Source organism: Dromiciops gliroides, chromosome 4 (genome assembly GCF_019393635.1).
Source record: "Dromiciops gliroides isolate mDroGli1 chromosome 4, mDroGli1.pri, whole genome shotgun sequence".
In the NCBI taxonomy this organism is placed as follows: domain Eukaryota; kingdom Metazoa; phylum Chordata; class Mammalia; order Microbiotheria; family Microbiotheriidae; genus Dromiciops; species Dromiciops gliroides.
In genome coordinates this window covers 128,571,300-128,588,432 of record NC_057864.1, presented here as the reverse complement: position 1 = coordinate 128,588,432, position 17,133 = coordinate 128,571,300, and the positions used below count along the sequence as shown (strand labels likewise).

Below are 17,133 nucleotides of genomic sequence, written 5' to 3'. Positions count from 1 at the left end.
TTATGAAGCAAAACAATTTATTATCAAAATCCATTTTCCTTTCCACAGGCCCATCCAGCCTAAATCTACCACCTCAGGACCCAAGAAAAGTGTTGAGACTTGTTAGGGAACATGGAATTTGGGCATTGGCCCACCCAGCCCACAGAGAAGGGATAGAGACTTGGACCTGTGATTCATTCGTGGTGGAACGTCCAGGATGAGCAAATGCCTTCCGCCAATGTAGAGCTACACCATGTGCAGCCTACAGAGGGAAGGGAAGCAAAACCACTCATTTGGCAGCCCTGTCCCATGATAAGCTATATAAGTAAAGAAGCAACAGATAAAAACTTCAGTAGCAAGGGCCAAGGGAACCAGTAGTGTTCCACCTCCAAATTAAAACCCTTCCCACCACTCTAGAAACCAATTCTGGGTAGCTAGGTGCATACCACATGCCACAAGGATGAAAGTCAATTTCCCCAGGCTAGTGGCCCAACCTTGGGATTCAAGGCAGGAAAAGCTGGTATACTCCCCTCCCATCATGATCTCCAAGAGGCTGGTTGTGGATTTACATCAAAGCTATAGTTTGGGGCAGGGGGTATTGAAGGGGCACCTGGGAGATGATGGGGGGAAGGGGTGGGTAGACTGGCCTCAGCTGGGGAGGGGAGGGAAGTATCTTGTTCCAAAACTCACTTCCCCTTTAATATCCCCATGAACTTTTGGATGTCTTCGGCAAGCAGCAGAGGCTCCTCAAAGGCCGCAAAGTGGCCCCCTCGGGCCATATGAGTGTAGGAGCAGAGGTTCGGGAATTTTTTCCGAGCCCAAGATTCTGGGCAGTGCACCAGCTCATAGGGAAAGGCAGCCAGGGCAGCAGGCACAAATGCCTGCATCCTACAAAACAAAAGATGTCAACTGAGGTGGGTGTGGAGGGGTAGGTCATATAGCTTTACCCCCATCCCTGGCCCTCAAGGAGGATCTGAATCATCCTTCACCGGGAAACAGCTCATTAACTCCTGGGACTCACTGGGGTGAGTCAAGGGAAGTTCACAAAAATTCAGATCGAAGGATTTTAGCCACCTTTCCTAGCACCAACCAGGTAAGTGTTCTCTCCAGTCCAGTAAGTATGATGTGCAAGAGAGAGCAGGGCTGGGCACGCACTGGGTTAGGACTGGGATGATGGAGAGATTCAATCCCAAATCCTGCAGGCAGGAAAAAACACCCCCACCTATCCAAAGGGATTTCCCTTAAGTTGTAAGACTCACTTGGAATGCTTCTGTACACCTATGCCTTGGCCTAAATTCTCCTTGTAGTATCGCTGTGAGGGGATGATGCAGCCGGACACCCAGTAGATCATGATATTGGTCAACAGATCATCCAAAGTATATTTCCTGTACAGATCAGAGAAAAAGCCCCAGATAGCATCAGGCTTTAGGGAGACATCAGGATTCAGTTTCTTTCCGGTACTGGAGTGTCATGTACAGGGAAGAGAATATCAGTAAACAGAAGCAAATACAAAGTTTTGGAGGGGTGGGGCAGGGCAGTAGCAACTGGGGATGTTAGGGTAGTCCTGGTGTAGGAGGCAGTCTCTGAACTGAACCCCAAAGGAAGCCAGGGACTCTACAAGGCAGTGAATCAATAAGCATTTATTAAGCACCTACTATGTGCCAGGCACTGTGCCAAGCATTGGGGATAGAAAGAATGGCAAAAGACAGTCCCTGTGGGGGCAGCTAGGTGGCACAGTGGAAAGAGCACCGGCCCTGGATTCAGGAGGACCTGAGTTCAAATCCGGCCTCAGACCCTTGACACTTACTAGCTGTGTGACTTTGGGCAAATCATTTAACCCTCATTGCCCCACCTCTCCCTCTAAAAAAGTCTATGGGACATCCAGTTAGAGATGTCTAATGGGCAGTTGGAAATGAGAGTCTGGGTGTTAGGAGACAGAATGGGGCTAAATTAGTAGCTCTGAGAATCATTAGCACAGAGAAGATCATGGAAACCATGAAAGCTGATGTGATCAAGTGAAACAGCATCAAGAGAGCATAAACACGGCCCAAGACAGAGCTCTGGGGACCACCCACCTTCAGTAAGCTTGACGTGAAAGAAGACCCAGCAAAGGAGGCTTAAGAAGGATCAGTCAGACAGGCAGAGGGAGAAGCAGGATAGAGCAGTGTCCCAGAAACCTAGAGAGAAAAAAGGAAAGGCGATGGGTAAGTGTAAGAGGCTACAACAAGGTCAAGAAGAATAAAGATTGAGAAAAGGTCACTTGATTTGGTAATTAAGAGGTCCCTGGTGACTCTGGAGAGAGCAGTTTTGGCTGAATGATAAGGTCAGAAGCCAGACTATACACGGCTGAAAATGAGAGGAAAGGAAGTAGAAGCACTGAGTAGAGGAAGAAGAGATGTGGGATAGTAGCGAGTGATTTATCAAGTGAGGGCTTTTTGAGGATGGGGGAGATATGGGTACAGCTGGAGGCAGTAGGAAACTGCCAGTGAACAAAGAGAAAATGAACATAAATGAGAGTGGAGATGAGGGAGGAGGCATTCTGTTGGAGGAGATGGGATGGAATGAGATCACTTGGACACGTAATGGGGTTTGCCTTGGTAAAGGAGTAAGGCTACCTCTTCATGTGAGACATGGGTGAAGGAGAAGATGGTAACAGAAGGCAATGGGCCATGTGAAATGATGGGGGGATAGGGGAAGAAGAGGGAATGGGAAGAAAAGGAGCATTTATGAAATCTCTACTTCATGCCAGGTACTATGCTAGGTACTTTACAATTATTATCCCATTTGATCGTCACAACCTGGAAAAGTAGGTGCTATTATTATCCCCATTTTAGAATTGAGGAAACCGAGGCAGGCAGATGTTAAGTGATTTACTCAGGGTCACAAAGTTCACAAGTATCCAAGGCCAAAGTCATGTCTTCCTAACTCCAGGCCCTGTGCTCTAACCACCGTGCAATTAGTGCAGGTGTGACAACCTGGGAAAGAAAAGGAGTGAGGGATGGGAGGTCACAGCAAGGATGAAGAACAGGTTTGGGGGTGCAAGGCAGAGGGAGAAGCAGAATGACGATAGTGTCAAGTAAGGGAACCTCAGGGTTCATGAACATGAAAGAGATAAGTTTGTGGGAGACGGCAAGATTAAGGGTATGACCATCTTTGTGGCTGAGCTGGGGTACAGGAGAAGGTCATGTGACATGACTAAGTTGAGGAACTGAGAGTTGAAGGTGTTTGAGAGAATGTAAATATGTATGTTGAAGTCCCCTCATATGAAGACAAGAGTTGGGAAGGACAGAAACTCACAACTCATGAAGGAAAGGAGAGCGTTGCGGAGGTTGGTAGACAACAGCTACCAGAATTTTGACTGTGTAGTAGATATGGACTGAGTGAACCTCAAAGGAGACGTGACTGAGTGATGGTGGTAGAGGGAGAACATAGAAATGGCAATGGAGAGCAAGGAGTATTCACACTCCCCTCCTGTAACCAGTGAGTCAGTGAGAAATGTGTAAAAATGTAGCCAGAGCTGAAGGCAGAGATGTGGGAGGAGTCCAAAACAACCTCAGGTACATCCCTCAACACACTTTGCCCTTCTTAAAGAGTGTCTTTTCAAATCTCTAGATAATCAGGGACTTGAGGTGGAAATTTCAGAGTGGGATGAGAAAGGATCATAGCTACTTGATAACCTGGGAAAATTTTCAGAATAAAGAGGTAAAGTTTGGGGGGACTACAGTTAAGAAATTCTGCTGTGTTTGATTGTAGGCCTCACAGAAAGGCTGGGAGAATATAATGAATCAATTGATGTAAAAGTACTTTGGAAAAATTAAACTGATTATTATTAGGTTAAAAAAAATAAAGAGTATCTTTTTTGTGTGTGTTGGGGGGGGACAATGAGGGTTAATTGACTTGCCCAGGGTCACACAGCTAGTAAGTGTCAAGTGTCTGAGACCGGATTTGAACTCAGGTCCTCCTGAATCCAGGGCCAGTGCTCTATCCACTGCACCACCTAGCTGCCCCTCCCCATAGGCTTTTTAAACTCAGTATGCCCCCAAGAGTATCTTTTACCAAGACAACCCACAGGCCCTAGATGGCTCTAAGGGCATGCTAGGAAGAGAGCATTAGGGATGCCTTGCCCTATCCAACTTTCCACCCAGCCTTGGAGAAAATCAGCTGGGACAACTACCATGTATTATTCACTCACCCTGACAGCCTGCATGCTTGAAACCTGAGGGGAGAGAGCTGAACTTCATGTCAGCAATGTATATACAAGGTCCCCAGCAGGGAATACCAGAGTGGGCACACATCCTAAGCCTGTGATAAGGACCTTGTCTCTCTGCGGCTACCACCCCCTGGCAAACACTGGGCCATGAGCTGGCGTGCTGTCTGAGCATGAGCAATCCCCATTGAGGTCTAGGACCCAGCTGGCTAAGAAATGATTATACATTCAATTCAATTCAAAATACACATTTTTAAGTGCCTGCGGTATACATAGAGGCTCTAGCCATTGTGAGAGGCAAAGTTTACATAAGAAGCAAACTGAAGACTCATCAATATGAAACATTGAATAAGCTAATTGGAGAATAAGGTCTGGAGGTGAAGTTAATAGAGCATGACTGAACGTGTCAAGTCCAGGGGTCCTGACTATTTGGAGACTGTTGTCTTTTGGGGTAGAAATGGACAATGACTTCCTGCTCAAACACACCCAGACTGAAATTCTACCTGCTAGAGAGAGCAGCCAAATTCCCACTCAGCCTCCATGTTGAATAAAAGAATCACAGATTCATAGATTTAGAGCTGGGAGGAACCTCAGAGATCATTGATTCCACCTCTGTCATTTTTTTTTTTTTTTGGTGGGGCAATGGGGGTTAAGTAACTTGCCCAGGGTCGCACAGCTAGTGAGTGTCAAGTGTCTGAGGCCACATTTGAACTCAGGTCCTCCTGAATCCAGGGCCGGTGCTTTATCCACTGAGCCACCTAGCTGCTCCCTCACCTCTGTCATCTTTTTTTTTTTTTTTTAGTGAGGCAATTGGGGTTAAGTGACTTGCCCAGGGTCACACAGCTAGTAAGTGTTAAGTGTCTGAGGCTGGATTTGAACTCAGGTACTCCTGACTCCAGGGCCGGTGCTCTATCCACTGCACCACCTAGCTGCCCCAAGTGGATAATTTCTAATGGCTCTTTGCTACCTTACACGGTTAGGATTTGTGAGTTGGCCAAAACAGGATTCATTTCCAGCCCCTCAGAGCTAAGCAACCAGAGAAAAGGTGAGAATGACGTGTGAAGGAGCAGAGGCAAGATTTCTGCTAGTCTAGGTTTTTCCAGTTCTGGTATGGTTGGGGACCCAAGCACCAGAGAGGAAAAATGTTACCTACTTCTCCAGACCTCCATCCTCCAGGTATCGATATTCGTCATTGGTCCATGTAGAGAACTTCTCCAGGATATAGGCAGCCAATCCCACAGGGCAGTTATTCAATGCACAGCCTAGTATGGGGAAAAAAATCAGTTTCCCTTTGGTAAGTCAATTCACTCAGTTTCCTTAACTGAGTGAAAATAATGGAAATAATAATTCCTGCCTTACCCGCCTGATGAAGTTAGAATGGAACTTGAAAGTCATCTAGTCCAGCTCCCCACCCAGTTCAAGAATCCTCACCATAGCAAAACAGTCAGCCAACCTCTGCTTGCATCCCTCCAATGGTGAGGAGCTCACAACCTCATAAGGTAGCGTAAGGATTTCTTTTTTACACTTAGCAAAAATTTGTCTCCCTGTAACTTCCACTCATTGAGTTTTTCCTTCTGGGGCCATGAATTTGAATTTTTTTAATTTAAAAAATTTAATCCTCCTTCCATGTGACATCCCTTTACCCAGAGTTATAAGATTCAGAGTCAGGAATGTTCTGAGACGTCATCTAGTCCAACCCTATCATTTTGCAATGACCTCATTTTCCTGGACTTTTGAACATGCCCAGAACACTCTCCCTCTTCACCTCCACTGCTCAGTAGGCAACCCTTACACCTCTATTCAAGGCTCAACCAAGTCCTATCTCCATGAGCCTATCCTCATTCTCCTGCATTTTAGCAAATCCTCCCTGTCTCCCCCCTCCCCACACACAAATTGTTTTATTTGCTTTGCAAGTATTATGTATGCACATATCTGTGTACAAGTTGTTTTTCCTCAGAAGAATATAAGATCCCTGAGGGCAGAGCCTACTTTCTTTTCTATTTTTTATATCCTCAGTGCCCAGTACAGTATTTGGTGCTTAATAAATGCTTACTGAACTGAATTGGATTGAACTGGATGAAATCTCAGAACAGAGCAAGAAGGCTGAGGCCAGCCTAAGGACTTCTATGTTGCTTTAAGGGTTGGGATTGGTCTGTTTGTTTTGCTATCTGCCAATCCCAGGCCTCTGGAAAATCCCCTCCATGAGCAGGGCAATGGGGTGACTTCTTACCCACAGTATCAGGCTTGGTGGACTGGATGTGCATGTAGCCAGATTCTCTAAACAGATTATGGATGATCTTCTTGGCTGGGTACAAAAGCTGCAAATCCCTCTCTTGGAAGCCAAAAAGCCATGGGAACCACCGTCCCAACATAAGAGACACAGAGATGGAGAAGGGAGCAGAGTCAAGGAAGCACATATTCAAATGGATACCTTTCACCTGTCTAGGAATGCAGAGAAAGGGGATTCATTTAGGTCACAGCCAGCTGTCCACAAAGGAGAAGGTGGGGGCCAGAAATGAAAGGCAAAGAGAATGGGGAGAAGGAAGGGAAAAGGACAAAGTTCAGGAGAAAGGAAAATGGTGGGATCAAGAATCATAGAAAGAAAGAAGAGGTAGAGGCAGCACATTCTGCTTTTGGGAGTTCTATGATCTGTCTATTGGGCTTCACTCCAATCCCTGCATGGTCATGGAGTTAGAGGAATGCTGAGAATTGCAGGGCATTCTACCCAGGGACCCTCCCAAATTTCAGTAGCCAGAGCACTCAATTTGGAAGCCAAGTCCCTGGCTATCTCCGTACCCCCATCCCCAGCTCTGTCATGGGACCAGGCTTAGGTCACACCCCTGGTTTGGACCTCAGTTCACCCCTTTGTCTCTAGTAACAGTGATTGCCTATGGAGGATGGGAAAGGAGTCAGGAAGACCTGGGTTTAAATCCCACCTCAAAAACTCAGTCTTGGTGCCAAAAGGTCCTTGGCATTTTTTTTTTTTTCTGGTGAGGCAATTGGGGTTAAGTGACTTGCCCAAGGTCACACAGCTAGTAAGTGTTACGTGTCTAAGGCCGGATTTGAACTCAGGTCCTTCTGACTCCAGGGCTGGTGCTCTATCCACTGTGCCACCTAGCTGCCCCAGGTCCTTGGCATTTAACAACAACAGGCATTTATGGATGCCATCACCTTCACCCCAAAACACTATTGGGCAGCAAGGAGTTTGTATACTGTGGCATGGGAAGATCTAGAGCAAGAGCCAAATTCTATATCTTGTACCAGCCAGGCCCAGGGTACCTGAGATGGGGTAGAACCCTTCAGGGAGTGGAGGATGCTTCTGTTGCTATGAATGCCCCCATCCCTCAAGATAAGACCAACCTCATCACTATAACCCCTTGTATATTCACACAATACACAAGAGCACAGCACTCACAAGGGCGCCATCTGAGCTATGTTGGTGCAGATCAGAGATCCCCAGTCACCACCCTGGATGAAGAATTCTTGGAAGCCCAGGCGGCTCATCAGCTTGCAGAAGATCTGAGCAGTTGCCACAGTATTGAAGCCTAGGAAAGAATGGGATGGGCAGAATCTGAAAAAATCATGCCTTGAGCCTGGACTGTTTCTGGTTCCTAGGTAAATTTCCCTCTCTTGCCATCACCAGCCACCTATTGCTACCAACTCTTCTTCTGTCTAAATGGTCCTTCTATGATGGAACCTCTATGATGCTGGTGCTAGTGGGAGTGCTAAGAAGGTGGGCTGGGGGAGGTCCTGGGGTTACACAGGAATATGGTGGCAGCAGAACCATGAGAGGCAGGCAGGGTGCTGATATTAGGGAGCACAATGACTGCCTAGTCCTCAGGGCCTTCCAACATGCTAACAAAGATAGACCCCACCACCACCACCACCAAATATGAGTCCAGACAAGAGAGAGAAGAAGGAAGCCTGAGGGGGAACATGAATATATGTTTCTAGCATCTAGAACAGTGTCTTAAATAGAGCAGGTTCTTAATTTAAAAAAAAAACTATTTAATTGAATTAAATGTTGAGTGGATGCATGTGTGTGTACATACATGTGTGTATCATGCATATAATGGTGAGGGTACAGATGTAGGCCTCTATATGGGAACATACCCATGGAAAGCCCTTGGGCACTCAAGTCTGCAGGAGAATAGCTTGTTCACAAATGGTTTTAAGTTTGTTAAGATAAAATAGTCTACGGGTAGCTAGGTGGCACAGTGGACAAAGCACTGGCCTTGGCATCAGGAGGACCTGAGTTCAAATCTGGTCTCAGATACTTACTAGCTATGTGACTCTGGGCAAATCACTTAATCCAGACTGCCACCTCTCTACCCCTCCAAAAAAAGAAGGGTCTGATTCAATGTTCTGCCCCACCCCCAAGGGGAAGTATGAGAACTTGACTCTGAGCTTTGAGAGTCTAACCCTGTTCTTTGGGCTCCTCCTTCCCCATAGTTGGTGCTTCTCAACCTTCACACAATATCTCTTATCCATCCCCTCCTCCACCTTACACCTTGATTATACTGTTCCTGTTTCTTCAAAACTCACTCTTCCCACCCTCCCTTTGTGGTCTCTCCTCTTAAAGTAGCATCTTCCGGTTCTAAAAACAGTAAGCCCTATCCTGGATCCCCTTAGAGGAGTATATTTATGAGAGAATTTCGTCAGGACTGGATACCAAATGGGGTTGCTGCACATGGACTGGGCTTGCTACCAATGCCCACAGACCAGCATTCATACCTTGCTTATGAGATGCCTCAGAGAAACCATAGCCAGGAATGGAAGGGCAGATGACTTCAAAGACCTGGTTATAATCCAGGCCATGGCTCTCAGGGTCGGTTAAGAGGGGTATAATCTTATAAAATTCATAGAAGGAACCAGGCCAACCATGAACCATTAACAATGGTTTTACTTTGTGGCCTGAAGGTGGTTTGGGGGGCTTCACATGGATGAAATGGACATCAAGCCCTGCAAGGAAACACAGCAAGGTTAGGTCTAAGGTCAAACAGATCTACTTCAGTCAGGTCCTGAGCCACATATGACAGCCCACCACAACCCACACCATGCTCTCAGGAAACAGCATCCTGACCACACTGCGAATCATTCAGTGACCTATATTTTCTTTCATAGTTTGATGTGTTCTCATCTTGTCTCCCCAGTGAGCTTTTAAACTCTCTTAAGGACAGGGACTTTGTTCTATTTCTATATCCCCCCCAGCAGGCACATGACTCTATAAACATTTATTGAATAATGAATGTTAGCCCTAGGGAGGCTGCAAAGTGAGGCAGTTCCTGGCAATAGGGCAAGCCAGTGGGTAGATTACTGGAGATGGGGAGGTGGTTCCCTCCAGTTATCTCCACAAAAGCAAACTTTTTTTTAGATTTTTTCAGATTTCTAGGGTTAGGGCATAAGAAAAAAGCTTTCTGACAAGAAGGCTGTCATTTAACATTGAAATAATAAAAGGGGGAGGCCATAAATCTTTCACTCTGAGATAATTTGAACACGGCTGGACTTGTTAAAGGGAGAAGGACAGATGAGATGACCTCTTAATGTTATCTTGAAGATTTCATGAGTCTCCAGGTCCAGAAGATCAATCCTTCAGTTTAAATAACCACTCCTGGGAGCATGGCATGGGAACATGGTTGAGTGCTATTCAAGGTATGAACACCTGAGAGGTATATTTTGGAAAAAGTACCTTCAATCTTAGTTTTGAAATGAGGGTATTTGTTGAGAATCGCCACCTGCTTCCTCCAATCGAATTCATTCCGCCAGTAAGAAACCACCTTCTTTAAGTAATTAGAGTTGAACCCATAATGGAAGCGGCTGTCCTCCAGGGCTGGTGTGAATCGAGTCAAATCAATCCTCTGGTATAAGTCCTGGGGAGGAAGGAGCAGGAACAAAGCGTAAGAGAGGGATGGGACACAGCTAAAAAGGTCTATTCCCTGGAGATAGCCACAAACATTTCTTTCTTTCTTTTTTTTTTTTTAAATTAGGCAATTGGGGTTAAGTGACTTGCCCAGGGTCACACAGCCAGTAAGTGTTCGAGGCCGGATTTGAACTCAGGTACTCCTGACTCCAGGGCCAGTGCTCTATCCACTGCACCACCTAGCTGCCCCTACCCACAAACATTTAAACAGCAAATCAGGTAGTTGTTTCTTCGGATTTAAAAATAAAAGAGTTTGAGTAGGTGACCTCAGAGGTCCCTTCCAGATCTAAGTGTCTGTGTGTGCACGCTATCGTTGGTAGTGGCATAAAAAAGTTAAAGCAAGGGGCAGCTAGGTGGTGCAGTGGATAAAGCACCGGCCCTGGATTCAGAAGTACCTGAGTTCAAATCAGGCCTCAGACACTTGACACTTACTAGCTGTGTGACCCTGGGCAAGTCACTTAACCCCCATTGCCCCCCCCACACACAAAAAAAGTTAAAGCAAGAGTTTCTATTGTGAGCATAAACTCACAATATGCTACTGAATTAAGAAAGCAGGATGTTTATGGTATTTCTAAAATGTTTTATTTATGCCCCCTTTTTCCCTTTGGTGTCAACTAACTACAAATTTACTTACCCTTTCCACTCTTATACCCAATAAAAGCTTTCCCTTCTAACAAATAAGTATAGTCAAGTCAATACTATGCCTTTGTTCTTCTAATGGGTCCCTCATTTGGAATGACTTTATTATCTCTCTAAAGATGCTTCTCAGATCTATTTATCCAGCCCTAACCTCTTTCACATCCTCCAGTTTTGCATCTTCAACTGCCTAGTGGACATCTTGAAGTATATGTCCTATGTGCTATAGACACCTTTAAAAAAAACATTTTATTTCAATGAATGAAAATTCACCTTCTCTCCCTCCAATTTCCCCCAGCTATTGAAAAAGAAAGAAAAATAACAAATGGGTTAGTGTCTTAAATATCCTTGTCATCAAAACAGGTCTTTATGGTGGGATTCTTTTTTGTTTGCTCATTGTTCCAGCTTTACTTCTTGACTTCAAGAATTTGCGTGTAATGGCTAGGTTCTGTGCAGTTGTGTAGGGAATATCTGCTTGGTCCTGTTTTGTGTCCTCTTGCATCCTTCAACTGCTTTCTTGGATTATTGAGTATTGGGTCAGCATTGGATCTCAGGAGCAGCTCAGGCTAGGGAACTGCAAGCTTCCAGCCCAAAGTGGTCTAATCCAGGGCAAAGTCTGAGTGGTGCCCTCTTGGTCTGAGCTCTGCAAGTTCTTGACCTGGGTTTTAGTCTGAACAATGTAACTGTGGGTTTGTCCCTGGTTGGAGTTCCAGTACACACACCCATCATCAGCCATGTGGAAAGTTCAGAAAGGTTCAAAGTAATAGAATTATTGGTCCCCTTCACTCTGGGTTTCCTACCCTGGCTGTTCTGCTACAGGCTTCAGACTAGGCTAGGGTTAGAGCCCCACAATTGCTTCTTGGTTCTGTGTTTGTACCTTGCTCTGTGCACTAGATTTGTTATGGGGCCATCTCCAGTTGTCCTGATCTATATCTTGCCACTGTATCCAAATGACTCTGGAGGAGAGAGTACGGTTGGTGACCTTGCATAGCCCTCCCTCACTTAAAATATAATTATCCTGAAATCACCCCTATGTCATGATCCTCTTTGAGAATGAAGGACAAACAACAAGATTTGTGACTGGGTAATGAGAGACAATTAGTCGGAGCAGTGGATGGAACACCAGGCCTGGAGTCAGGAAGATGAGTTTAAATCCGACCTTATACACTTACTAGCTGGGTAGCCCTGGGCAAATCACTTAACCCCTATTTACCTCAGTTCCTCATCTGTAAAATGGTGACCCCCCCCAGAGAAGGAGATGGGAAACCACTCGGTATATTTACCAAGAAAACCCTGTGGACAAAGTCCATGGGGCTACATAGAGTTGGATGTGACTGAACAACTCAGAGCTACCAATTGGCATCTGTTTCTTGTTCTCCACACAAAGTCTGATCTGTGTCAGAGGTGAGACCTCTTCCTGCCCTAGTGCACAGCTGTGTGTGGGACCTCCCAGAGCCTGTTGCAGTGCCACTACTCTGTGGGGACTCTCTCTTGGGATTCCTCCTGGGGGTACCCTCTCCACCATCTTGGACCAACAGCATACAATTAGAGATTGAGAGCTGAAATGGGGCCTCAAAGGCCATCCAGTCCACCCTCATTTTAAAGATAACATAACTGAGGCCTAGGAAAAGTAAATCATTTACCCAAGGTCTCAGGGGTAGTAAGTATCAGAGGTGGGATTGAACCCAGCTCACCCGAGCTGGTAATCTTTCCACTATGCCATGTTGCTCCACACACTCAACACCTTATTAAGCGTGGGTGCATTAAACATGAACATTGGAATGGTTTTTTGTTTGTTTGTTTGTTTTTTGGTGAGGCAATGAGGGTTAAGTGACTTGCCCAGGGTCACACAGCTAGTAAGTGTCAAGTGTCTAGTGTCTAAGGCCACATTTGAACTCAGGTCCTCCTGAATCCAGCTGGTGCTTTATCCACGGCACCACCAAGCTGCCCTGGAATGTGTTTTTTAAAAAAGCAACCACTTAAAAACCCCCCAAGCCAGGTTTACCTCTCCATATCCTGTCCCCAGCGGCCTTCTGGTTTCTCAAGATTCTCACCACCCATGTGATCCTTCTCTGATGTACTTGACCACACAGAGGAAGAGACATACCTTAGACAACACCATCCCACCCCTGGCAACCCCCAATTCAGCTGAATTTCCCAGTTCCCAGATTTCCCAGTTATAGCTCTGCCATCTGACCACAGGGGCCCTACCTTAGCGTTACTCTTCTTACTTCCCTGTGTGTGGCCAGGATATATAAAGGATTGGGGAGGCAGGGACAGAGGGCAGAAACTTCTAATGCTCTGAGCTCTTTATCCACTGTACCACACTGCCTCTCCCAACACTTCAAGTTGAAGAGGAAGCGTCCTGACTCAGATCTTCCTGACTCCAGCCACTCTACCACCTACCTCCTAGCTCAGCCTGTCTCTTCTGTTTGGTTCTCCCCAGCAAGAATCCTCACGTACCTTGATCTCCTCTTCTGAGGTTTCCACCTTGAAAGGGCGGATGCTTTCATCCTCAGGTGTCCTGGGCTTGCTTCCTGGGCCCCACCATGCATCTTTCATTTCCAATTTTTCATGATTCCTCCTGTTAATGGCCCAGTAGATTAAACGGACCAGGAACAGGAGGGCAAGAATCTGGAGCAACCACATATCTGTAAGAGAAGACGCAGGCAAGCAAAGTTAGGGACAGTCAGCCCCATAACTGGAGACCAGTCACTAGGGCTTAAAGCTCCCAGTCAAGTAGTATATCCTTCTTCCTACAGCCGAGCCAACCCCGCCCCCCTCCAAAAGCAGGAAACATTAAAGTGCCGAGAGGCTCAGAGTTAGCAGTTTATAAACACATCTGATGATGGTGTGGATGAGTCAACACGGTGCAGTGAAGAAAGCCCTGAACATAAGATTCAATCTAGACCTGGGGTTCAAATACTACCTCTAGGGGGCAGCTAGGTGGCGCAGTGGATAAAGCACCGGCCCTGGATTCAGGAGTACCTGAGTTCAAATCCGGCCTCAGACACTTGACACTAGCTGTGTGACCCTGGGCAAGTCACTTAACCCTCATTGCCCTGCAAAAAACAAAAACAACAACAACAAAAAAAACAACAAATACTACCTCTGACATTTACTAGTTGTATGACTAGCAGGTAACTTACTCCTAAGCTTCATTTTTCTTACCTGTAAAAGGAGGAAAACAACAGCACCTACCTCATGGGACTCGGTGAGACGCACCCAAAGCTCAATATTAAGTATCACCTTATTGAGAATGAGAGTGAACTCAGAAGGCAAACTTATCTACGCTGCTATATAAACCTGAATCATCAGTTAACCTGTAACCAGCATAGAGCAAATAATTTTCATAGATCATATAATATCAAAGCTGGAAGAAACTTTAGAGATCAACCCTTTAATTTTATAGATAGGGAAACTATGGCCCAAGTCACTAATAGGTTACTTGCCCAAGGTCTTTCAGGAAGAAAAAGAACAGAGAGTCAATCCCAGGTCCCCTGACTTCTATTTTAGTGCATTTCTATTCTAGGATGCTGCTATATTACACACTTCAAAGGCCACTTCTTTCATTCAATAATAAGATAATTATTGCACATTAAACTACCACTTGAGCATGTTGAACTTGAGTGGATGTAGTAGGGGAAAGAGAATATTGAAGGATAAACCCTGTTCATTTAGGTTCAATGTTGGAATGAAATGAGGCACTCGAAGGGTATTCAATGGTCAACCAAAGGTCTGCCTAGCAATAGCAGAGAAAGGATCTCCAATAAGGCTACTTCAGTAGTTAGCTTGGATAGACTATGTCCCTATCACTTCCATATGGAAACAATGATATGTGCTGTCTTGGGACATCCAGGGACTCCACCTAGGTGGACATTTGTTTGCTCTTAGGTGATCCTGAAGCCACATCAATATAGCCAGAGGCTACCAGGAAGTTGTATCATGGGAAGCATAGCTTGAGGCTTGGCCCCATGGGCCAGTCAAGTCCTAGGGACAGCTTTTTTACCTTTGAGGGAAAAACTAGACTAACTTGCATGGGGGAAGGAGTTAGGATATTGGTCCTACCATACAGGGGAAGCATTGCTTGGGGGGAATAATAGGGACCATGATCCCAGGTTGTCTAGAGCTTATATTATCTAATGTCTTGTATAGCAGGAGGCTAACTGAATGGTGGCAGAACCAGGTGGAGAGCTTTCTTTAGGGGAATTCCAGGGTCTGACTTTTATCATCCCCTCAACTCCTCACTTTCCTAGATATTCTGCCCCCATCCTCTTCCACAGGATGGTTTAGATGCCATCTCAAATACAGAAATATGAACGTGGGATGGTATCAAGCATGTCTAACTTTGTGCATATGTGAAGATGACCATTTTTTAAAACTATCAATGAGATTCAAATTGACTAAATAAGGGCACTAGACTTAGAGTTAGAAGTAGACCTGGCTTCAAGTACCACTCACTAAGTTGTGTGACCTTGGGCAAATTACTTTCCTTTTCTGTGTCTCACTTTCCACACCTATAAAATCGAAGCTTGAAATCTTATGATCCTCTAATCACAGAATGAACAGGTGATTAGATCATTTCAAGTTCCTAGCCAGGAACTGGCCCCAGCGACAGGAAGCTCTGAATACCATGCCAGTTTTAATAGGAGGGAGGTGTAGCCCACTGAAAGGAAGAATAGAAAACACCAAAGAAATGCTTCATTGATTCTGCAGTTTTTACCTGCCCTTGTTTCAGCTCCTCCTCTCCCAACCCAGTACCCCTGAAGAAATAAATGCAATAGCTTCCTGCCCACATCACCAGCCCTTACAGAATCATAGTCTTGAGTTAGAAAGGATCCCCGTTAGCCATTTCATCCAATCCATATCAGGAAAACAAAAATTACCTCTATAACACATCTGACAAGCAGGTCCACCTTTGCTTGAAGACCTACAAGATCACCAACTATTTCCTCAGGTAGTCCATTCCACTTTTGGACACTAAGAGCCATTAAGAAAGTTTTTTTTTCCTAGAAGAAAGACCTGTGGGGACAGCTAGGTGGCTCAGTAGATAAAGCACCAGCCCTGGATTCAGGAGGACATGAGTTCAAATCTAACCTCAGACATTTGACATTTACTAGCTGTGTGACCCTGGGCAAGTCACTTAACCCTCATTGTCCCAGGGGAAAAAAAAAGAAAGACTTGTATGAACTGATGCAAAGTGAAATGAGCAGAACTAGGAAAGCATTATATACATAACAGCAACACTGTGTGATGATGAACTATGAATGACTTAGCTCTTCTCTTCTCAGCAATACAATGATCCAAGACAATTACAAATAACTCATGATGAGAAATGCTCTCCATATCCAGAGAAAGAACTGAGGGACTGTGAATGCAGATCGAAGCAGACTGTTTTCACTTTCTTGTGTGTGTGTGTGTGTGTGTGTTTTCCTTCTGGTCTGTTTCTTCTTTCACAATTGCAACTAATATGGAAATATGTTCTTTTTCTTTTTTTTTTGCAGGGCAGTGAGGGTTAAGTGACTTGCCCAGGGTCACACAGCTAGTGTCAAGTGTCTGATGCTGGATTTGAATTCAGGTCCTCCTGAATCCAGGGCCAGTGCTTTATCCACTGCAGCACCTAGCTGCCCCAGAAATATGTTCTATATGATTGCACATATGTAATCTATATCAAACTGCTTACTGTTTTAGGAAAATGGGAGGGGAAGGGAGGAAAGAAGAAAAATTTGAAACTCAAAATTTTATAAAAATGAACACTAAAAGTTTTTACATATAATTGGAAAAATAAAATGCTATTTAAAAAAAGAAAACTTTTCCTTACATCAAATCTCATTTCCCTTCTCTGTCTACTGCTCCTAGCTCTGGCTTTTGGGGCCAAAGAGAATCTGCCTTGTCCATCCTCCATAACAGAGTTCTTCAAACACTTGAAGACTTTTATCATCTTCCTGCTAAGTCTTCTCTTCTCTAGACTAAACTGACTTCCTACTGCCAGCCAAATAAAGTCCAAATCCCTTAGCCTGTCATTCAAGGCCTTTCACAATCGAGCATCATCCTTTTTAAAATTTCATCTCACTTTATATCATCACCCTTCACATACTTGGCTACTTGCTATTTTCCCCCATATACTTCCCATGCTTTCCTTCCTTTGTATTATACTGGATCCAGTTTTTCTCTAATAACATTGATCACATCATGATCAAAATCAAGAAACTTACGCAGGGTGAACTTTCAGCCTTCTTTGTCTTTTTTTCTGGGTCCCACAACCAGGCTCTGAGGTTAGTTGTTATAATAGGGTTAGCATACTGGACAATAGAGGTAGTTCCATGGCACAATGGATAGTTACACTACTAAGTTAAACAAAACTCCAAAACCAGGGAAAGGGATGATAAAC

The 17,133-nt window shown here is 45.0% G+C and overlaps 1 protein-coding gene across 3 annotated transcripts in view; it reads right to left on the bottom strand.

Moving 5' to 3' along the window:
- The window catches only part of EPHX1 (epoxide hydrolase 1), a 40,643-nt gene continuing 23,510 nt past the window's right edge, over positions 1–17,133 (bottom strand). For 2 of the 3 annotated variants that reach the window (XM_044003009.1, XM_044003010.1), the window contains 8 exons: positions 13,206–13,393; positions 9,876–10,056; positions 8,921–9,148; positions 7,602–7,731; positions 6,417–6,628; positions 5,340–5,448; positions 1,239–1,364; positions 1–867 (listed from right to left, as the gene is read on the bottom strand). In XM_044003009.1, coding sequence (XP_043858944.1) covers positions 666–867; positions 1,239–1,364; positions 5,340–5,448; positions 6,417–6,628; positions 7,602–7,731; positions 8,921–9,148; positions 9,876–10,056; positions 13,206–13,393 — 1,376 coding nt within the window. In that variant the 3' untranslated portion in view covers positions 1–665. Of the gene's footprint in view, positions 868–1,238; positions 1,365–5,339; positions 5,449–6,416; positions 6,629–7,601; positions 7,732–8,920; positions 9,149–9,875; positions 10,057–13,205; positions 13,394–13,730; positions 13,749–17,133 lie in introns of those variants that run through there. The other variant, XM_044003011.1, reaches the window with a different exon arrangement.